Raw genomic sequence first — 22729 nt, 5'->3', positions numbered from 1 at the left:
CTCTTTCCTCTCCCTCTTTGCAGGTCATATAATTAGGGGTGATTCACTTTTGGAAATCGAAACGATTTAACAAAAATTTTCCCTAAACTTGACAGCAGACAGTCCAGTCTGTGCACAGACCTGCCATCCACTCGATGAAGAGATTGTAGTTACTCTTCTCGCAGGTGGCGCCCAGCATCCTGATGATGTTCGGGTGATTCAGGTGGCTCATCATTCGGATCTCTTCTCGCAGTGCTTCCACCACTTCTTCCTGCTCAGAAGATGTGTTTCGGACATATGTCACCTGTTTCAAAGAAACATTCACAAATTGGTGAGTTCTGATGAGATGCTACTTATAATTCTCATGTAAAATCAGATTGAAAATGGACAAATCCCGATTAGCTGTACCATCTGTGTTCAGGGATGCAGGGCACTTTGTCAAAAGAAGCCAGGTCAGGTGCTCTTGGGCAGCAAGGGGCTGGTGTTGTGTAGTGTTAGAACTGTCACCTGCAATACCAGTGTCCCTTCTGGGAGTCAGTTCCTGTCCTGGCTTTTCCACTTTGGACCCAGCGCCCTGCTAGCGCACCTGAAAAAGCAGCAGATGCTGGCCCAAGTGTGTGGGCCTCCCTAGCCCCCAAGGGGGAGGCACGGATAAAGCTCCTGGCTTCGGCCTGGCCCAGCTCGGGCTGTTTGCAGCCATCTAGGGGAGTAAGCCAGTGGATGGAAAATTCCTGTCTCTCCCTTTATTTATTTATTTTTTTTAATTAATATTTTTTATTTTAACAATCTTTACATGGTTAATTTGCGCATAAAGGGTCAAGGGCTCCAGGAAAGTGGGTAAAACTATTATTTCCATATTGTTTCCCTCATATATCTGAGGTACAGGGGGATATTGAGGGAGAAGCCCCACCTGATTTCCCACCCACCCCAAGTCCCACATGTGGGGCATGCTCAGAGATACTCGTTGAAGTGGTTTCAATAGGTCACCAGTTTTGAAATTGTTTTAAAACAAATGAACCTTAACTCCTAGGATGGCACTACTTTAGTAAACTGCTCAGAGGAGTGTGAAAATCACACCTACAAACTAAACACAGAATTTGTGATAGTTCTGGTGCTTTTTAAGATTTTTATTTGGAAGATTTACAGACAGAAGGGTGGGAGAGCGAGCCCATGCACTTCTGCGTGCGGAGCACTCCCCAGGCTGCAGTGGCCACGGCCGAGCCTGGCTGAAGCAGGAGCTCCTTCCAGATCTCCCAGGAAGGTGCAGGTGCCTGAAGACGCGAGCCATCTTCCCTCTCTGCTGCTTTCCCAAGCCATAAGCAAGAGAGAACTGAACTGGAGAGGAGCAACTGGGACACGAATGGCTGCTCACATGGGGAGCTGTGTCACAGGAGGAGCAGTAGCTTGTTCTGCACCGTGGTAGCTCCAGCAATGTCCACGTGGGAATTTAGGTTTCCCAAAAGTTAGAGAAAGTACATATACACATAGTGTTACCCCCTTCTTTTGTAGCTGCTCATGCTTTATTTCATAATATGAACTAGTTCATTTACCTGTTTGACAGCCATCAACGTTCCAGTTCCCACATCTTGAGCTTGGTAACAGGAAGAAAACGCTCCCAGGCCTATCTGCTGGCCTTTCAGCCACTCAGTGTCTTCTCTGTATGGTTGTTTTGCTTTGGTATGTCCTGGCAGAGTTTCTGGTGTCTACATATTAAATGGAAGAAATCTTTACTGTTAAAAGAGTAAGGTTTTTAAAGAGATGAGTCTAGCAAAAATATTTCTCTTGCTCAGTGTGGGTTCCCAAACCACCATCATCCTTGACTTCTATATGGCCACTGTTGGTGACCAATATCTAATGCAGAAATGGTCACTATTATAGAATCACAGAGGTGATTATACAGAACAGTTTAGACTAACGCCTTAGAAGTCAGGAGCACTGCTGCTTAAACAAGACAAGCGTTACTCAGTAACTCTGCGTGAAGAAGTTGACTGCAGTGACCGAACCCTGTGAGGGGCGCAGTCCACGCCAACTGCCCCCAGAGCCTCTCCACTTACGTCCTGCTGGATGATGATGATGTCCTCTCCGTTCTCCACCTGCAGCTGAGGAACAATGGGGAGCGCATCCTGAGACGCCGACATTGCCATGGCGATGGCTAACGCTTCTTCCTCCTCGGCTTCCATCTTTTCTTTGCACTTCTGATTATGATTTACATCATCTTTGTAGGTGTCGTCATTTTCAGCCTTTTCCGGAGAGAGGACAGCGACTTCTGACTTGAACGTTACTGTCGTGTCGCCTGATGGCATCGAGGCTTCCAGAAGGTCCTCAATACTGGAGTTGAGCTCAGTGTTGACATCTAACCTGCCCTTCTCCTCGACTGGGGTGAACACCGTCTCCTCACTGGGGATAACGGCGTTCCCAGCACTGCTGCTGCTGCTGCCAGAGCCGTCCCCACACCTGGCAGTGCCATTCAGATCAAGTGTCATGCTGCTGGTGGTGGCGTCTCCCTGTTTGCTTGAGTTACCTGGAGTGGGTCGAGATGGCTTTGGCCTGTGTATATTACTGGAGGGCAGTGGTCTTGATTGAGTAAAGATTGGGGAAAGTTGATCTGAGTCTTTGTTTTCACAACAGTTTCTCTGGAATTGCAGGGAGAACTTGCGCTGTGTCTGAGGAGACGCAGAAGGCACTTTGCAGGGAATGAATCCGTGCGGCCTCTGCTTGGGGAGGTCTGTGGCAGTGCTGGCTGGGACCGACGGGGTGGAGGAGGCTGGGAGCACTAGCTGCGAGAGATGAGACGCAGGAGAAGAGTTCAAACACTGACTATGGGGTCTGCCTTTTGTCTGAAGCACTGGCTTTGGTTGTTCCATTGTTGCTGAGCCGGGAAGTCCCACTGAAACGCTGGCCAGTCTGTCACAGACGTCCTCTGCACTGGCACTCAACTTTGTAGCACACAGTCCTTGTCCAGTTTTCTCTAGCTGGGCTGTACGCTCTGTGGTTGCTGGATAGCTGTTAGGGGCGGAGGCCTGCACGAAGCCGCCCTGCTGGCCACCCAGGGAGTCTTCGGCGCCCAGCTGGATGGCCTCGGCGATCTCCACCTCGTCGGCAATGGCCATCAGCCGCCGCCGCATCCTGGTGAAGTGGGTTGAGCTAGAGATGCTCAGCATCTCTAACAGCTTGGAAAACACATGGGGCACTGCCGTAACCATCCTCGCAGAACTCAGATAGATCCTTCGGGACAGCTTGCCGACCATCGAGTGGGAGTTATCAATGGATTGCAATGCAAAGGCTAACAGGGACAGCAGCTTCTTATACCTGAAAGAGAAAAGTTTGATCACTATGCAGGCTCAAATGACTGAAAAAATACACAAAGTTCCAATTGAGTCTGTGTACATCACAAGGCCATTCAATTTACAAAAGGGTCCTCAGATCTGACTGTACAGCTGAGCTTGCAGGCTCTTTTGGCATTTTCCACAAAATACTAGAGTATCGGAGTATTCTAGCCATTGCTCTATGTAAATTCCGAGTCTTTCATAATTCTAAAATGTGTCATTCTTGAGGAAGATGAGGGGTGGGTGGGAAGAAAACATCCAAGACAAAGCTACCTGATTTCCACAGGCTCAGCTTGTGAGACATCAGTACTGACGATGTGAGGATAAAATTCTGCAGGAAATTCTAGCAGCAGTCTCTCTACCAGAGAAAGGCGGCCCAGGAGTTCCTGCCAGTTGTTTGATTCAATTTGGCTTCCAAGAATACAATTTAAGACATAATCAACACCACCAATGCCAATGGATCCTAATAAAACAAAGGAAAACAAAAACAATATTTTAAAAAAAACAAAACACGATTAAATATTCTAAGGCCAACAAAATATAGTACCATTTCTATTTGTTTAAGAATCTCACTTTGATCTAATTCAGGTCTCTAACTTGAGCTGAGTGAAACCAATTTATACTTTCAGAATACTGTGAGTGCCCCGTGAGATTGAGGCCAGGCTGCTGGGGCGGCGAGGGGGCTGTGCTACTGTGGGGTGAGGGAGGATTACCAGCTTTCAGGATTTCTCTGCCGACCGCCAGCTCTCCCGCTTGGCCTTTGCACAGTTCCAGCAGCGTGGATATGGACAGCTGACTCGTGCGGCTGGAAAAGAAAGAAAAGCAGCGTGAGGCTTGGGCCGAGCAGAACCTGTCCGCCGACAGCAGCACAGGAACGTCCAGCTCTAGGACCAAGCCGGGTTTCCAGAGTGTTGGCTTTTTACCCCTGAAGCCTCATCAACAAATGCCACTGGAAAGGACATTCGTCATTACATCTGTGTAAGTTCAAACTTACCTTCCATGGCAGCAGGGAATCTTTAGTGCTAGTTTTTGTGAAGTACTGACTTAAATGAGATAATATCAGAATAATAATAATAAAGAAGAATGCAGCTCCTGAGGTTTTCATTTCTGAACTTCAGCAAGAATCTCTTGAAAAACAAAACCTTTCCATTCAAATCCCTTCAATTCTCTGATAGCCAGAATGAGTTACCAATATCCAAACAATAAAATTTTTTTTAAGTATTGTCATTAAACGGAGAGTGGCTAAATAAACAGCCTAACAGATTTCAGAAAGGAGCAAACACAACAAATGCTGTGAAAACACTGAAATTCTCAAAAAAAGCAACTATCCTGGTGTTGAAAATGATACTTTTCACATTCATTTTACAAAATATTTGTGATTTTGGCTATTTTATTGAGTTATAATGTACTCTCTGAGCAACAAGCATTTTTCACTTGGTAGTGTTTTGTGGGCACAACAATGGCGGTCAAACATAAACTTTATGAGGAAAAGTCACTAGTCTGATTAGATAGTTTTTGAGGGTCTCAACAATGAGCTGAGTCCACTTGGGGAGGACAGGAACGCACAGGGAGAATGGGTGTCACGGCAGAGGCCACCACAGGAAGACCCAACACTCTTGACAGCCAAGATGTGCTGGGCTGCAGCAATGGGGAGTGTGACACACCTGTCTGCCAGGGCCCTGCCCGCTGAATGAGGCAGCCTTTTCCTCCTGCTCTGAAATAGCACAGAAGGTAAGCACTGGCTCAGGAAGCCTGGACCGGGCTTCATTTTACAGCCCCAACTTCTTTCACCGCCTCAGTTTTCTTCTTAGCATTACTTTGTTCCTTGTTAGTCTCCAAGGATATTTTCAAAAATATATAGATTCCTTGAAGAATTCAAGAAAAACTCCTTGCAAGAGTAAAACAATAGCATCTTTTTGGCTCCTGATAGTAATGGCTGGAAGATGTAAGGATTCTACTAGTAATTCATCTTCCCAGGTCAGATTCTAGTTTACAGATACCTTTATTAATGTTTCCCTCAACTGGATTTCAGATTAAGAGCGTATTTAAGAGTTGGTCACTAACACACTAATGGTTGTCAGGCTGGCTTTTGCTTGCCACTGGCTCTTCCCTCTAGTGTCAGAGATCTTGACTTCTGAACCCACATTAGAGAAGAATATTCAGATGTAAACATGTGACAAGGCCTTGCTGGGTGTGAGGGTTCCAGGAAGGCCTCACCTGTTGGCATCAGCACACTTGACCAGGATGGTGTCGACAACTGGCCGGAGAAGTCTCTGCAGCTTGAGTCTTTCTGCCATGCTGTGACAGGGAGTATACACCAGCATCGCTCGCAACGTTTTCTGGGGAGGAAAAACTGCAGGTCAGTCTGGGTTTAAAAAGCATTGGAGACCACAGACTACTCTGAGACGCTCTGAGTAACAGTAACGATAGTGATGGAGCTTTACCTATTGAAAAAAAAAAAAAACCAAAAGACTGACATGCTGAGATGTGATCACTGCTTACAACCTCGGTCTGAATTCTTGGGGAACAATGTTTTTCTCCACCCTCCTCCCCCCAGTTTGCCATTTGTTGAATTCTTTACCTATGGAATGCTAATCTGGTGCTTGTGAAATGAACTGAAAGTATGTCATTATAAAAACGAATGAAAAAGGAAGCGGAAGTAAGGAAGGAGGTGGGGGTGGGGAACGTGGGCAGGAAGAACAGGGTGGCAAGTATCACTGTGCCCCTCAATTTGCATTGTGAAATACATGAAATTTGTTTACTTCATAGAAGCACCAACAATTTAACATTAAAAAAAGAATCAGAATTTGTAATAGCATGAAGAAATAGCCGAATAAATAAAAAATGTAGCAGAAAGTAATTATTCAAATTCAGTATTTAAAAAACACAATTTGACTAATATAAAAAATTATTTTTGGGAAAAGAATAGGAGCCAAGCCCAAAGAGCTCCTGATGACCAACGCTGGAATCATTCAAGCAACAAAATGCTGGCTGCCCTGTGAGCTACAGAATATCTGCGTTTACATTAATATAAATTAAAACCGAACAGATACATAAAAGGGAAAGAGACAGCTCATATGGAAGGATCTCAATTAACAGGGAAAGAGTGAGGACAACAGATTCCACACCTTTAGAGGACCAGTTCTATTGGACTGGTAACATGTGCCCTACGTCAGATGTGACAAATGCTAACTATGGGCACAATTCCAACGAGAAAGAGAATTTGTACAGCCTCAAAGAAACTTATAGCAGAGACACCAGACATCCCACAATTCGAGAGCATGAGCCGCCATTGCAGTGCCCAGAGAAGGGACCGCCCCGCCACCCCGCAGCCCGTGGCTTTCTTGTGCCAAGTGTGAGGCACTCTCAGTGCACCCATCACATACACCCACATGGACAGGCACTCCACTCCAACCAGGTACAGTTCAAGAGTGCCGGGGTCATGACAGACAGGCAGAGGTGGTAAAATCATAGATGAGTAGCGGCACACCAAGGCAGGATGACTGACTGTAATGTGGGAGTCTGCACAGGATCTTCAGGCAGAAAAAAAATTGGTGGGAAAATTAATGCAATATGAATGAAGTTTGCAATTTAGCTGTAAAGTATATTGCTGACCCAACTGAGAAGACTGGAATAGGAGTTTGGTAGTACACAATGATGGCATGAATGAGAACATGCAGGGTGCACTGTGATCACTCAGAAGCATGTATGTTTGACATGTGCCAAGGAAGTGAAGACCAAGCGTCATGATACCTAGATAAGACTCCCACATGGTTCAGCAAGGAATGATACATGGGGAGGGAAGCAGAAGGAATAAGACAAGAAAAGAGGGTGGGGAAATGGTGATGAAAATGAGAAAGGAAAGCTCCGAGGGCAGAGGAGAGAGGCATCGTTTAGCGTGCCCAAATTCCCGGAGCTCCCAGGCCAGCTGACGGACAGCCTGAAGCTCAGCTGGGCAACCAGAGTGAGGCACTAGGTGGTGTCTGTAAGGTGGGCGACATGGCAGGAGGAAGGGGTCACCACTGGCTGGGAAAACGAGGGATGGCTCCCAGAAGATGGGTTCCCAAAAAGAGAAACCTGCCAGGTAGTCAAGTGTCTAAAGGTTTGTGCTGCAAAGAGCCGGAAGAGGCAAAAGGCCGAGTCAAAAATTCCACAGTACACTCGTCTCAAACGACTGATAGAAAAACGGGCACATCTGGGAACAATGCATCCTGCCTGCTGCTCTTACAGATTCACAAACTGTTTCCGCTTATTTCAGGGTTCCTAAAAACTCACTAAAACAGACCTGGTCACCTTTGAGTAATTTTGCATTTGCTGATCATAACTAAGAGAGAGGTGGGGTGGTGTGTGTGTGTTCAGGGAACTTCTGAAAACCCTACAAGACTTCTACAGAACTTTGATGTATAAGATGTTTAAGTTCTAGAAGCTTCTAATGGTTTCTAATTCAGGTGGCATTTATATGCTATCGGTAACTACTGTATTTTCAAAACTGCACCAGGCATCATGGTTAGAAGTTTCCACATCATCTTATTTCACATTGAAAAGCGAAAATATTTTCATCGCTTTCAAGGTGAGAATATGAAAGTGTAAGACAGTCTGTGAAGTAACTCTTGGAGAGTCCCACTGCTAACACACGGAGAACCAGAAGTCTAGATTTCTGAAACCTTAACTGAATAGCCAGTTGGGTCAGGTGAGACCAGAGCTGAGCATGCCCACGTGGCCCACGTCCCTAACCTCCAGGCTTAGAAGACTTAACAAAGCACGCACCAGCAGATAGGTCAGACACAAAGACTGTGCATGTCAGAAGGAAGCTTAGAGACTGAGGAAGTGAAAGAGACAGGTACTAGTTAAGCAGGGATTCTGAACTGGGGTGCCCTACTCGGTAACATTACCAGGAGGTGCCACTACTGACTGGCATGACTTGGGGGCAGAGAGGTTAAGGCAGCAGTGCCTCTGGCATGTACTAGGCTGAGGCCATTAGTGGTGATAAACACTGGACAGCCCTTGTAGCCGCACCCTAACCTCCAACAAATACATATCTGGCCAAGGTGCACACGCTAAGGCTGCCCTAAAGAAGCCTGTGAGCTGGACAGGAAATATCCAGTCGCAACAGCCTCACCCACTAGTGGAAGGCAATTGCTCCCAGACTAAAAGTAGGAACAAGAGAGCAGTCCCAGACCATAGCAGGCTCTTCTGTGGATCAGCTCTTGCATTTCCATAAAAAATGCCTATTAAGAACCAGGCAAAAATGATTCTTAAATTCTCTGAGAAGCCAATGGATATCAAATTAAAAAAAAAAAAGTCAAAGTAGCTGTGATCACTTTATCCCATAAGGCATCTGGGAGTTTTTACTTGATCATGTGTAGAGTGGCTGCCCAGGAATACGCAGAGATGCAAACAGCAAGCCACTCTGCTTGAAGAACAGCGAAGAGATGTGAGAAAACCTGACCACATTCAAATCAGCAGCAAGGGAAGTCAGGTGAGAAGCTGAAAAATGTCATCTCCTGGGATTCTGGGAGAGGAACTTTAGATTTTTCCAGAGTTTAATTTGGTAATGCAACTCTACTGTATCTGGTAAACAGTATCTGAAACGATCGGCCAAGACCCCCTCCCAACCCCGGCCCCACTTAGATGGTGAGGGAATGACGCTACTTACTAAAGCAGCAACATACACTTTGTAGACAGGGTCGCCGCAGACCACCGACAGGACGTTGCAGCAGGCCCCCACCACGTCCCCGGAGACGCCGGCCTGCGGGGACCCGCTGGTGGCTCCTGCGCTGGGGCCATTGCCGCCCCCAGAGTTTCCAGTGCTCTCCCCGTTCGCCAGCAGCAGCGCCCCACTAACATCATGGGAAAGACGCCTGAGGGCCATCTCTCTGACATTCCAGTTTCGAGAAAATAAGCAGCCAACTAGTTCCATTCCAAACACCTGGGTCAAACAAACACAATTTAGTGGAAGGAAAACTGGATAAAGCCACCCCATTTTAAACATGATTTTTGACCACTACGGAAGAAAGGCCCCTTTCTGACCGCTTCACACATCTGCAGGTGTGTGCAGCAAGGAAGAATTGCATGCTCAAGTTTACCTGATAGTTCTCACGAGTCATTAACACTAATTCAAGTAAAGTGAAGAGTGAACCCCATTGCACTGAAGGCTACGTGCATCTCCAGGTCTGCGCATCGTTCAGGCTGACCCCTTCAACCTCCCAAAGAAAACACTGCTTACATTCCCTCACGGAGAAGCAGCCTGGAGCAGGAGTTATACAAGCCAAACAGGAAAGCACCAGAAGGCAGGATCTGAGAGCAACAGGCACCAGTGATAAATCAAAAGCTGTTGTTTGTTTGTTTTCTGTTAGACAGAAATGGCTTTTAAAAAAAATCCTACGAAACAAACAAAAACCCTAAAATAGCCAAGTATAAGTGAGACTACAGTACATGGAGACAAAAAAGTCAAAAACTAAAGTAAAAAATGCTTGTGCTCAGAATAGCAAAGGGTTGTGGGATGCCCAGAACTACCGAGTATGTCCTGACCGTGTCCTGCCAGAGGCGCAGGAAAGAGTAAATGGCCTTGAGTTTTAGCTAACAATTAGCAAAAAGTAAGCTTAATATCCAAGGTAATTTGTCATGTGAAAAATGTCTACATATTAGAGTTGGGTAGACAATTTTGGGGAACAAAATTACATACTTAATTATTGGACGGCGGCTCTGAAGAAATGTCAGTGGGATGATGATGGCCATGAAGATGGATTTATATGTCTGTTCCCAAATTTAACAACAATCTGTGGAATTCAGTAGATTATTGGAAAGAATCATTTTACTTCTCTATTGTCTACTCAAGACACTCCCTGGCCTTGGATCCTACAGTTTTCTTTTTCTCTTTTTTTTTTAAGATTTATTTATTTTTATTGGAAAGTCAGATACACAGAGAGGAGAGACAGAGAGTAAGATCCTCCATGTGATGATTCACTCCCCAAGTGAGCGCAACGGCCGATGCTGTGCGGATCTGAAACCAGGAGCCAGGAACTTCTTCTTCTAGGTCTCCCACGCGGGTGCAGGGTCCCAAGGCTTTGGGCCGTCCTCCACTGCTTTCCCAGACCACAAGCAGGGCGCTGGAAGGGAAGTGGAGCTGCTGGGATTAGAACCGGTGCCCATATAGGATCCCGGTGTGTTCAAGGACTTTAGCCACTAGGACACAGTGCCGCTGGGCCCGGATCCTACAGTCTTCAAGCAAGGACTAAGCAATCAAGAAAGCAACAAAAGCCCCTACGTTACTGAAGTTAAAGTGACTGGAAGAGAACAGTAAAGGAACAGAAACTATCTTTACAAATGGCCACGATCGATGTTTTTCTTACTCACCACTTGGTGGTCATTTGGCATCACTATTTACCATTAAGATTCAGAAAGGAAAAACGAAATGACAGCAAAAAAGCAACAGGAATTTCTGGCAAGAAGGGGGTGTTAACATCAGAAAAAACATGGAAGGATTTTAGTTTCTGTCCTGGGATAACTTGTTAGTTCTGTTGGTTCAGAAAGATGTTTATAAACTGGCAGGTAAAATTACAAAGAATTTTTGAAGCTTAACCTGCATTAAAAAGCAGCACAGTATTAACACTAGACATAGAATTAAAAGTCTTAGTGAAGTAAGACTCATGATGGAAAAAAGCCAAAGTGTTTTCTAAATGATAAGCAAGTAAATAAGGGGTCCGGCATATTAGCTGAGTTCTCACTGATTCTCTGGGAAATGAACAAAACGCCACGGACCTGAATCCAGGGCTCAGCTACATCTTTGTAAGCAGGTGGAATCTGCTGAGCTCCGTAGTGGGTAAGGTTCAAGTTGCTCTCCTGGTTCCTTCTCTGTGACCCACCCAAGGGTGGCTGGTGGATGGGCTGTGAGGTTCGCAGGGAGGAAGGGGAGTCCACAGGGCTTGACAATTCGTGGCTGTAACAAACAACAGCAACACCGGTTAAAAAAATGCTGAGTAGATTCACACCACTTTTTGAGAACACTTGCTTCTTTCACTAAACATGTGAGTCATAAATTCAAAATTATTACCTGTAGAAATCATGGGATCGCCACTTAGACCTACACAGGGGACATATTAAAGGCTCTCTATTTCTTCTACATTCTTCTGCCCCTGGAAAATGAAAGAAAAAAAGCTTGCAAAAATGTAGATATTTAACACCAAATGTATGTGTAACTATTTGCAATGGTTAGTAGAGAATTTGTTTCTGGGGAACCTCAAGAGAATATTTGTAAGCAGGCAAACATCTACCTCACCAGTTGTGGTGACACACTGTTCACTCCTCCAAGTGTCCTGCCCGCCTGACCCCCGACCTTGGCAAGGTCATCCCGACCCTACTGCGATGCTGTCCCCTCACTGCACTGCCCACCCAGCTCACCTCCCACTTCCTCACCTCCGGGTGCACCAGCTAGGGGGGCACTGTTCCTACCTCATCATTACCACATGGACTAGACGATGCTGACTTTCTCACACCTCATCTAGCAGCTTCCGAACTCCACAACTTGTCAGAACACCTCACGGGGGCCTAGGTATCTGACCTGCCAGTCTCCCCACCAGCCTGGCCACGCTCCTAACATCCTAACCCTGCCCCGAGCCACTGCGCTCTCCGAGCCCAGGCAGGGAAGGCGACACGTACAGATGGACATGCAGTGGTGGTGCAGCTTGTTCCTGCAGCCCTCCTCACACACCGTCAGGCTCTCCTCGTCCAGCATGCCCAGCAAGCAGATAGGACACATCTGCTCCTCTTCGTCCTTCATGCTGCACGCAAGGGAAGCACCAGTGTTACACGCTCAAGAAGAGAAAAGGAATGCTGCATGCCAAGAACTATCTGTATTTTAGAATGTGAACACCATAAATTCTGGGTATTTCAGAGTTCCTTTAAATTCAGTTCAAACACCTGTGCACGCACAGAAGGAGGAGGGCATGGGTGTAGCCTGCTTGGCTATGAAGATAATTTAATGCCTGAACTTCAGTCTTACAAAGGACATTTGTGCCTCAAATTCTGCCACTGTTCTTCTGAAATGAATAGAGTGCTGTAAGATCTGACCATGAACAAACGTACCACATTGTCCCCGACCTGCAGTTCATCTATTCGTATCCTGAATCTGAAAGAACATTTCACATTTTTTGTGGTGGTGCATATCTGCCCACTTCTCTAGAATTACCTCTGAAGACATGTCATGCTTTAAAAGCACACATATCCTTGTGTGGCTGGGGGTGTGGTTAGGCACAGAATGCGGGGACTGTGGGCTCTGTGTAGCTCTAGAAAGTTGTAGCAAATTATGAGCAGTCATTTTACGCAGTCAGCCTAGACAGGTGACTTTCTAACTTCCATTCCTGGTAGAACATTTCCATGACAACATAAAGACAAGGCCGCTGTGCAGTAGGTAAGTTGTCTCATTCGTTTGCTGATGTATGTTTGCTATCAATCTTGCACCGTAAAACCATGGGAAGTGGCCAGATGTGTAAGGCCTGTACATTTCCAAAAAAATACGTTTGTTTTTTAAAAAACACTACATTTGTTGCATTAATCAAATATTTTTTTTAAAAAAATCTGCCTTTTTTTCCCCAGAAAGGCTATACAACAAAGCAAACAAAGAAATATATCTTATAATAAAAGCCTCTAAATTTTAGTAATTCTACCAAAAAAACTCTCAAAAAACAAAATAAGTATTTTTTTAAAAGATTTATTTTTATTTGTTACAAAGTCAGATATACAGAGAGGAGGAGAGACAGAGAGGAAGATCTTCCATCTGCTGATTCACTCCCCAAGTAGCTGCAATGGTTGGAGCTGAGCCAATCTGAAGCCAGGAGCCCAGAGCCTCCTCTAAGTCTCCCATGTGGGTGCAGGGTCCCAAGGCCTTGGGCTGTCCTCAGCTGCCCTCCCACGCCACAAGCAGGGAGCTGGATGGGAAGCAAGGCTGCTGGGATTAGAACTGGTGCCCATATGGGATCCTGATGTGTGCAAGGCGGGGAACCCAGCCTGTAGGCTATCATGCTGGGCCCGAAACTGGAATTTTTTTAAAAAAGATGTGTATTCTCTTATGTGAGCAATTTTCACATATTAGCCTCTGAAAAACTATTTTTTGGTGAACATTTTCTTTATGCCTCTGCCCATTTATGTGTTGGGACCCTTGGTTCCTGTTTGTAGTTTTATGGGTTTGGGGATAAGATTTTGTTATTTAAAAAAATTATCTTATTTTTATTGCAAAGTCAGGTATACAGAGAGGAGAGACAGAGAAGAAGATCTTTCATCCCCTGATTTCACTCTCCAAGTGGCTGCAATGTCTGAAACTGCGCCGATCCAAAGCCAGGAGCCAGGAGCTTCTTCAGGGTCTCCCACACGGGTGCAGGGTCCCAAGGCTTTGGGCCGTCCTCGACTGCTTTCCCAGGCCACCAGCAGGGAGCTGGATGGGAAGTGGAGCTGCCAGGATTCGAACCTGTGCCCATATGGGATCCTGGCACGTTCAGGGAGTGGACTTTAGCTGCTAGACCACCACTGTGCTGGGCCCGAGGTTTTGTTAATTTTTTAAAAAGATTATTTATTTGAAAGGCAGAATTATAGAAAGGAGAAATGGGGAGGGGGAAGAGAGGTCTTCCAGCCCCTGGGTCACTCCCCAGATGGCCAGAGCTGGGCTTTTGCTGCCTTCCCAGACCACTAAAAGGGAGTCTGACAGGAAGCAGAGCAGGAGGACTCCGACCAGTACTCATAGGACGCCAGTGCCACAGGCAGCAGCTTCACCTGCTATACCACTACGTGGGACACAGCTTTGTTAATTTTTAAAAATACTTTCATTTTGTTTGTCCCCATTTAAAAAATTGTTTCTGAAATACTATAAAATTTTATGTAATCTTGGGCTTGGTCCAATGGCTCCACTTCTAGCACCAGGATCTCCTATAGGCGCTGTTTAGTGTCCTGGCGGCTCCCCTTCCCATCTAGCTCCCTGCCTGTGGCCTGGGAAAGCAGCAGAGGACGGCCGAAAGCCTGGGACCCTTACCCGCGTGGGAGACCCAAAAAAGCTCCTGGCTTTGGATTGGCACAGCTCCAGCCACTGTGGGCATTTAGGTAGTCAACCAGTGGAAACAAGATCTTTTCCTCTGTTTCTCCCTCTCTGCTAATCTTGCTTTCCAATAAAAACATATGTTTTTAAAAATTATATGAAATGTGCAGAGAAATAGTTTCTTCTTACTGATTTTTAGTTTGTTTTTTTTTTAAACATAAAACAAAAAATGTAACCAGCCAAGCAGGACAATCTGACATGAGAAAATGGCATGTCCTCTGAGTTCTCTGTGGGGACACAGATGCACACAAGCAACCCCAGCTGGCCCATACCTGTAAGCTTTTATTCCACACCCCCCATCTGAAGAGGGAATCTATTTTAACCTTAGCTACCTGGCTTTCAGCATTTTTAATTTTTCTGCAAAACGAAAAGTCATAGAAATGTTGTCAATCAAAAGAAGGGCTCTAGGTCTGGAATACAGTCTGGGTCCACACGCTGGAGAACTCTCCTGAGGAGAGAGGTTGGAGAAGAGCCTCGCCGAGGCAGGGCTGATCTCCAGGCTCGACTGCCTGCCTCTGCTCCCAGCTCCCAGGCCCTGGGCGGCCGCAGGCAGCGCTGAGCCACAGAAACCAGAAAACCCTCAACTTCCCAAACAACTGAAAACATCTGGAGCTCAGAAATCAACTCATTTTATCAGAACTGTAAAAATTAAAACATTTGTTTTTTCTAGAGGAAAACCTCTCTCTGTTCTCTGTACTGGGTACTTGTCAGGATAACAGCACTTTCTTATTGTTCCTGAATTTGAAGACAACCACAATGTTTCAAGGGTTGATGGGATGAAGGTGGAACTAGGGTGCTTTGGGAAGGCTCAGGAGACATCCTCAGGAGAGAGGCAGCTCTCCTCTTGGAAGCAATTAAACCCCGAAATCAATCAAGTGATGTCACGGATGGCAAGAAGAGTTGTTATAACACTACAAAAAAGAACACTTGACACTCGTCTCTCTGGGCTACATTTTAGATGCTTTAGGCATATACGGTCATTCTTGTAACATCAATTAGGCAGTGGGAGACTGAGACGCGCTGCAGATTTTAAGCAATAACTGTGATAAAAACAGCCACTGTACCTTGATTTACAACTAACCAGTCTTCTGAAGAGCCACGCCTGGGTTCTCACAGGAAGAAGAACCAAGGTAAGAATTCCCTCGGGACAGGTGTGAAAGCAGCAGTCACACTACACAAAGTGGGCTCTCTATCTGAGAGTGATTTTGAAGAACCTTCTTGTCCTATATAAAAGCCTGGCAGATACTTCCCATCCACACAATGCCTCAGCTGCATCATCCCTAAAGCAAAGAAACACGACCCACTGAAGTTGTTCTGAGCACGGAATGAAACAGTTAACAGGTGCTTGGCTCAAAGTAGTGACTGATACACACCACACAGTCATTTTCTCTCTGCCACTCGACTTTTCTTATCAAACAGACATTAATTGTATTAATATTCCAGTTTTAACCTAGTAGCTTTTAGGACAAAATGTCCACATTTATTCTCAGATGACCTTAAATATTTTTTATCCTTAATTTTAACCAGAGAGATTCAATAATTGCATCAAAGAGCAAGATATAAACATTACCCCTAGAATTAAAACACTACATTAATGGTTTACATTCCTTAAAACAACATACTAACCTGTTTTCTGAACTAGATGTAGAAGTACTAGATGATGACAATGTATGAGAATTTGACATGCGTGACACAAACTTCTGGATGGTGTTACGAGATGGGGCTTTGATCCTTGAGCTACGTCTACTGTGATATTTCTGGAACAAACTCTCAACCTGACGTTGGAAAAAGACAGTAACAATGACATTTTTACCATAATTATTTTGCATATGAAGAACTCTGTAAGTTGAATTCTTCATTTGTATTTGCATTAAGTTTTTCATAAAGCTGATTTAAGAGCTTCAAAAATAGGAAAATACAGTGGACATTGTCTTTTTTTTTAACAGTTCAGTGTTCACTGTTTTTTTTCAGACTAGGAGAAAAAAACATCACTCAATAGGCACAAGAACCATTTGTAAGTATCTTATATACCCTCACACCTTGAAAACACTGTCTATTTAAACTTAGTGCCCATGGAAAATTTTCACAAGTAAGAATTTGTTGGCAATTTTACTCTGAAGCATGTTACAAAAAGATTACCTCAAAATTCTTTAAGGTTTTCCTCCATAACATTGGGTCTGAAGGTTCTAGTTGAAATACCCGGAGCATAACAAATAACAGATGAATGCAGAATGTTCCACGCCCACAGCTGCAGTTCTGAAGAGTTAAAAAAGACCTACAAATTAATAAATCTATGATTCTATTAGAACTTGAATATTTATGATTTTTTTATTTCCAAATTTATTACCAAAAAATGTATATTTTTCATTTTCCTCATATGCCAGCATAGTTTCAAAGTTCATGGAAAAATATAATTAAAAGATAGGCTTATTTTTGTGCAAACCTTCTATCTTTGTATAGCTTTTCCCTAATACACACTTGCCACAAGCCTCCTAAAGTCCCCTTGTATGCATGACATAAGAAGTCTCCAGCCAGCCATCTCATGAATTAATCTCCTATAGCCAATGATTATACTACACAAATATATTTTATTGGATATGTTAAGCGATAGTAAAAAAAACCTCACAACTGTGCTAAAGAAAAACAGTTATCAGCCAAAAATACATCTTAAGTAAACTTTATTACTGATCTAAAATTTTATTTTACTTGTACTATTCTTTTTTTTTAAAGATTTATTTTTATTATTTTTATTGGAAAGGCGGATATACAGACAGGAGAGACAGAGAGGAAGATCTTCCGTCCTATGATTCACTCCCCAAGTGAGCCGCAACGGCCGATGCTATGCCGATCCGAAGCCAGGAGCCTCTTCCAGGTCTCCCACGTGGGTGCAGGGTCCCAAAGCTTTGGGCCGTCCTCGACTGCTTTCCCGGGCCACAGTCAGGGAGCTGGATGGGAAGCAGGGCTGCCGGGATAGAACCGGCGCCCATATGGGATCCCGGGCGTGCAAGGCGAGGACCTTAACCACTTGCGCCACTGCGCCGGGCCCTACTTGTTCTATTCTTAAAAGTTATTTATTACAGAAAAGGAGAGATAGAGAAGGACAGAGCTCTTCCATTTGCTGGCTCACTCCCTGAGTGGCCACAATGGCCGGCGTGAAGCAGGGCCTTCACCTGGGTCTCCCGTGAGGGTGCAGGGGCCAAGTCCTGGTGCCACCTTATGCTGCTTCCCCAAATGCATTAGCAGGGAGCTGATTCCAAAGTGGAGCACCTGGGACTTGAACTGGGTTCATACATGATGCTGATGTTACAGATGGCAGCTTTACCAGCTATTCCAAAATGCCGGCCCCCTGGTCTATATTTTACAGTGGTGGCAGGGCCAGATCAAAGCTAGAATCCAGGGACTCATTCTAGGCAGAAACTCAGCTGTGTGAGCCATCACCCGCTGCCTTCCAGCTGCGCACCAGCAGCAAGCTGGAATCAGGAGCAAGCTGGGACTCCCAGCCAGGCATTTCAAGGAGGCATCGCAAGGGGGTTCCTAAGTGCCAGGCCGTTTGCCTGCCCCAACTGACCTACGTTTAAGAACATTGTAATATTTAAATATGTGTTAGTAACATCTACTAATAAAATATAAAAGTGTGACGAATCCTACCTGTGGGCCAATGAACACGCGGTATTTATTGTCTGGGCTGTCGCCGCCGATCAGGAAGGAGTTGGGTCCTATTTGCTGCAGCAAGTACAGCCGGGCCCGCATCACCTTGTTCACGCGGCGGCTCGTTTCCTCGGGACTGTACGGGGAGAAGCCATCGGGGGACGGGGCTCTTCGGGGCGGAGTGATTCTGCCACTCTGAAACTGCACACAATTGTTTTCCGTTAGATAAGCATCTCACTTTTTGATAAGAAACTATGAATCAAAGAGGTCACATCAGATAGCTGTGTGGCAGATTACAGTCTGAAAGTGTGTGTAAATATATGTTTTTTCTTAAAGAAAGGCAAAAACGCTTCATCTGATGTACTGAACTCAGGCGAACTTTTAAAATCTGTAACTGAGGATAAATGTTTGGCTGAGAGGACCAAGTACGAGCTAATTTACAGATGTCCTTTGTCCAACTCAGTACAGCAAACAGTAAGATTATCACAGCTGCTTCCACATTGTCAGCTGTGATTTGATGCTTCAAGTACATGAAAAAATCCAACACAGATATGTAAAAGGCAAAATGATGGGAGATGGTAGTGACAATGAAGGCATCTTCCATCTGCTGGTTTGCTCCCCAAATGCTAGGGATGGGCCCGGGAGCCGGGACCTCGAGTCCAGTTGCCCACGGGCAGCAGGAACCCAACCATGTGGGCCAACATGTGCTACCCCCATGAAGCACCAGCAGGAGGCTGGACTGTCAGTGCAGAGTGCCGGGCCTCAAGCCAGACACCGGGACATGAGGTGTGGGTGGCCCAAGCGGTGGCTTAACTCACGGTGCCAATACTTGTCTCAGAGAGCAGTCTTTTAATCGCCCTATCAAATAATTATTACTATTCTCCTTAGATAATAAACTAAATCTCAAAAAGTAGTTTCCCGAAGACAGCTGACATGTAGAGCCTGAAACCACATGGAGTTTTGACCCGTTATCACTTTGATCCACATTGCAGTGCTCATGTGTAAAAGCAGAGCTCACGAAGCTACTCAGGTCTCCTAAGTGTTCAGGCTGCATTGCATAAGAGCCCACACGTATGCATTGCATGACACAGATTACATTACATTTGATGTCAACCGATCTCAATAAAAAGTTAAAGTATTTGAGAAACTGTCACGGTCACAGCGACAAAGAGTTTCATCAGCTTTCAGGTTTTGCTCTGAAATCTCAAATTTTATCACTGATGAAAGAAACACTTACAGTTATTTTCTCAGAATGACAGTCACAACTCATCTTTAAGAAAATGCCTGCTAAATCCCAAAGTCTGTAAAACCCTGATCAGCTGGCCGTGTTCCCTCACGTGATGCTTTTCCACGACACTGACTATCCTAGCCACAACTTTAACAACTGCACAACTGCTTTTCCCTTGAGACAGCCACTCTTTGGTGTTTCGTTCTGCTGATTTCACCACAGGATGTCACACACGGTGTATATGAATAAAGGCTGAGACTTAACAAAACTTCTGTTCCTTCATCAGACATCCTTACGAAATGAAACTGTCTTTCTTCTCTAACGATCAGTGCAGAACGATGAAATAAATCCTGCCCACTGTCACAGCTCTCACTCCGCAAGGGGGCCTGGACAGTAGCTTTATTATCACGTCCCTGCGAACATCAAAGCAGGGAAAGACAAAGGCCGCACGTCCCGTTCTGCCCAAGGCAGTGTGACGAGGCGGAGGCCGGAGGGGGGTCCGGGCCCTGTGCCCCTGGGAGACCTGCTGCTCCAGCAGCACAGCCAGGCCAAGCTCTTCTGTGCTCCAAAGAGTCTGGAAAGCAGATGCGCACACACTGACTTACGGGCACGGGGGAAACTCGCTTCCTCCTCACTCCTGGCGACTCGGACTTGACGGTGCGACCAGACGGGGAGCCGCCCGGAGACGGGCTCCGGCGGCCTTTAGGGACCGGACAGGGGCTGCCTGCCTGGCTCTCTCCTGGACACTCAGCGGCCAGGCCACCCACTTCGGATCCATCTCCTTTAATAGGGATTGGTTTCACCACCTGAAGGAAAAGTATTCCAGTATTTGTTATACTTAAAAACACAACAGATAGGTAGAATGGAACATCAAAGGCTAGGAAATGAACACAACGAGTTTTATTATCATTATTACTGTTAAGATTTACTTATTTTTTTATTGGTAAGGCAGATATACCGAAAGGAAGACAGAGGGAAAGAGCTTCCATGCCCTGATTTCACCCCCCAAGTGGTCACAATGGTCAGAACTGAGCTGATCTGAAGCCAGGAGCCAGGAGCCTCTTCAGGTCTCCCAAGCGGGGACAGGGTCCCAAGGCTTTGGGCCATCTCCAACTGCTTTCCCAGGCCACAGGCTGGGAGCTGGATGGGAAGTGTGGCCACCAGAACATGAACCAGCGCCCATATGGGATCCAGGGGGCGTGCAATAAGAGGACTTTAGCCACTAGGCTACTGCACCGGGCCCTAGTTTTATTATTAAATGTACAATTATACCAGCCATAGAGCAACTTTCATTTGCTATTAATTGAAGGGTATCCAAGTTAATGATACTTTTTATCTACAAAAATTTCATTCACTTAGGGTTTATAATTAAAATCTTATTCTACAAAATGTTATGGTCTGATATGCCTAACTTAACTCATCAAGATTCAAAAACAGCAATGAAAAGTAAGCAAACATCGAAAAAAAAGGATTTATAACTTCTATATTAATTTATTCAACTAGATTGAAATTTTTTAATTTACTTAAAAAAAATCAGGAATTGAAAACAATACCATGCATAATTTTAAGTATGACTGTGTCTGATGAATATGCAATCGCTTTTCCTTTGTGAGTTTTCACAATGTTGTATTACAGCAGATCATTTAGAGATGTATCTCCGCAGGGGAGGGGGGGAAAGCTGGAAGCTTAAAGACCAAGTAGAAATGTAATTTTCAGAACTTGCTGCTTAAAGAAAATTATCAGGGCTCTCAGACCCACCCAATGTAGCCATCCTTAACTCCCATCCTTTCTCCCACTACCAGTTCAAAAGCAGCCGCTGTGCTCCCCAAACTTGCCCGCCCTTTCCACCCTGTGTCACTCCCAGGTCCCCTCCTCCTCAGCGTCTGCAGCCAGCAGCGCCCTGAGCAGCCCACCCCTGAACAAGAGATGCGGTTAACGTCCACCTTTCCTGAGGCCTCCCCTAACCATCACCTGGCATGCCTTCCTGGCCCACTGCACACACCTGCGCCTGCTCACAGACCACTGTCTTTATTCACTCTGTCACATAGATGTTTGAAACACGTCGTGTTTCAAAAACAATGTCAAACAACTTGAACGTTAACAATAAAAACAGAACAAAACAAAGCTTCCCATGCAGACAGTAACTTCACGAATATGAAATCTGGGGCCCGGCGCAGTGGCGCAGTGGTTAAGGTCCTCGCCTTGCACCCCAGGGATCCCATATGGGCGCCGGTTCTATCCCAGCAGCCCGCTTCCCTTCCAGCTCCCTGCCTGTGGCCCGGGAAAGCAGTCGAGGACGGCCCAAAGCTTTGGGGCCCTGCACCCGCGTGGGAGACCCAGAAGAGGCTCCTGGCTTTGGATCGGCATAGCATCGGCCCGTTGCGCTCACTTGGGGAGTGAATCATCGGATGGAAGATCTTCCTCTCTGTCTCTCCTCTCTGTATATCTGCCTTTACAATAAAATAATAAAAATAAATCTTTAAAAAAAAACGAATATGAAATCTGTAAACCACACATGTAAGGTGGCGTGCCTGACTTTTCTTGAGAAAGATGTGTTGTGTGTGTGACTCCTCCCATACATCTCTCCTCTTCGCTGCCCATAAACAGACACAGCACTCCGGTACTTGCCAGGAAGTGGACAGTATAGTAAGATTTGCTCTTGGGAGAGTCGGTGTTCCTGGTTCACATAAGGACAGAGCAGGCTCCTCTTTGAGCGCTCTGCTGGAGGACGCTCCGGAATCCGGCTCTGATGAATGCCTCCTGCACAAGAGAGCCGCCTACTTCTACTTAGCTACCTTCTTCAGGCTGATGGAGTGGGAACACACGGCTTTTCCACTGCTCCCGTCTACACCCTGTTGCAACAGGGCTTTCTCTTTTCTAAGACAAACACAACTTCATCTTCACCTTCTGAATTGAGTACTAAAATGATGAAGGAGTCCCACCACACTATCTTGTGTAAGGAATAAACAAGAACACAGAGGCTCAGCTGGGAAGGACTCAAGGTACCACAGTGGCTGTGAAAGCTGATCCCTAATGGAATAATGAGATTTATTCTGAAGAGTTCTGTGGGTTAGAATTCAAAGGGGTGGGCAAGAATAACTGAACACAACGCAGCTCAATGCCTAGTGGATTTTGACACATTTGAGTAGATCCTAGTTAGGGAGAGACCTTGAGATGCTTTTTCAGATGACAGGAATGTTCTATCACGGCACTGCCCAAAGGGGGCCACAAGCCACTTAGAGCCACGGAGCATCTGAAGTGTGGCTAATGCGACAGAGGAGCCACGTCTCTGTTTTTATTTATGTTTCATTAACTTAAACAGGCATATGGAATGCATGTGCGATGAGATGATCATATGCCAAAGGACAGAAGAATTAAGTTGCTGTCTCTGTTTACAAAGGTCAGAATAAGCCAAGCCTGCTGCTGCAGAGTGGTGATGCGCTTGGAACAGAGGGGACCGACCAC

General features: G+C 45.6%; 1 protein-coding gene across 3 annotated transcripts in view; it reads right to left on the bottom strand.

Annotated features, from left to right (window-relative positions):
* MAP3K1 (mitogen-activated protein kinase kinase kinase 1) overlaps positions 1-22729 on the bottom strand; it is a 70112-nt gene that overhangs the window by 7260 nt on the left and 40123 nt on the right. For all 3 annotated transcript variants that reach the window (XM_040977550.1, XM_040977552.1, XM_040977551.1), the window contains exons 3-16: positions 19870-20070; positions 18037-18237; positions 16528-16644; positions 16015-16163; positions 11964-12085; positions 11359-11440; positions 11067-11244; positions 8962-9234; positions 5523-5644; positions 4019-4110; positions 3579-3768; positions 2034-3288; positions 1530-1682; positions 121-283 (exon numbers count right to left, since the gene is read on the bottom strand). In XM_040977550.1, coding sequence (XP_040833484.1) covers positions 121-283; positions 1530-1682; positions 2034-3288; positions 3579-3768; positions 4019-4110; positions 5523-5644; positions 8962-9234; positions 11067-11244; positions 11359-11440; positions 11964-12085; positions 16015-16163; positions 16528-16644; positions 18037-18237; positions 19870-20070 — 3298 coding nt within the window. The remainder of the gene's footprint in view (positions 1-120; positions 284-1529; positions 1683-2033; positions 3289-3578; positions 3769-4018; positions 4111-5522; positions 5645-8961; positions 9235-11066; positions 11245-11358; positions 11441-11963; positions 12086-16014; positions 16164-16527; positions 16645-18036; positions 18238-19869; positions 20071-22729) is intronic.

Source organism: Ochotona curzoniae, unplaced genomic scaffold (assembly GCF_017591425.1).
Source record: "Ochotona curzoniae isolate NIBS_2020 unplaced genomic scaffold, NIBS_Ocur_1.0 contig_2754, whole genome shotgun sequence".
Taxonomy (NCBI): Eukaryota; Metazoa; Chordata; class Mammalia; order Lagomorpha; family Ochotonidae; genus Ochotona; species Ochotona curzoniae.
This window is presented reverse-complemented; position numbering and strand designations above follow the sequence as displayed.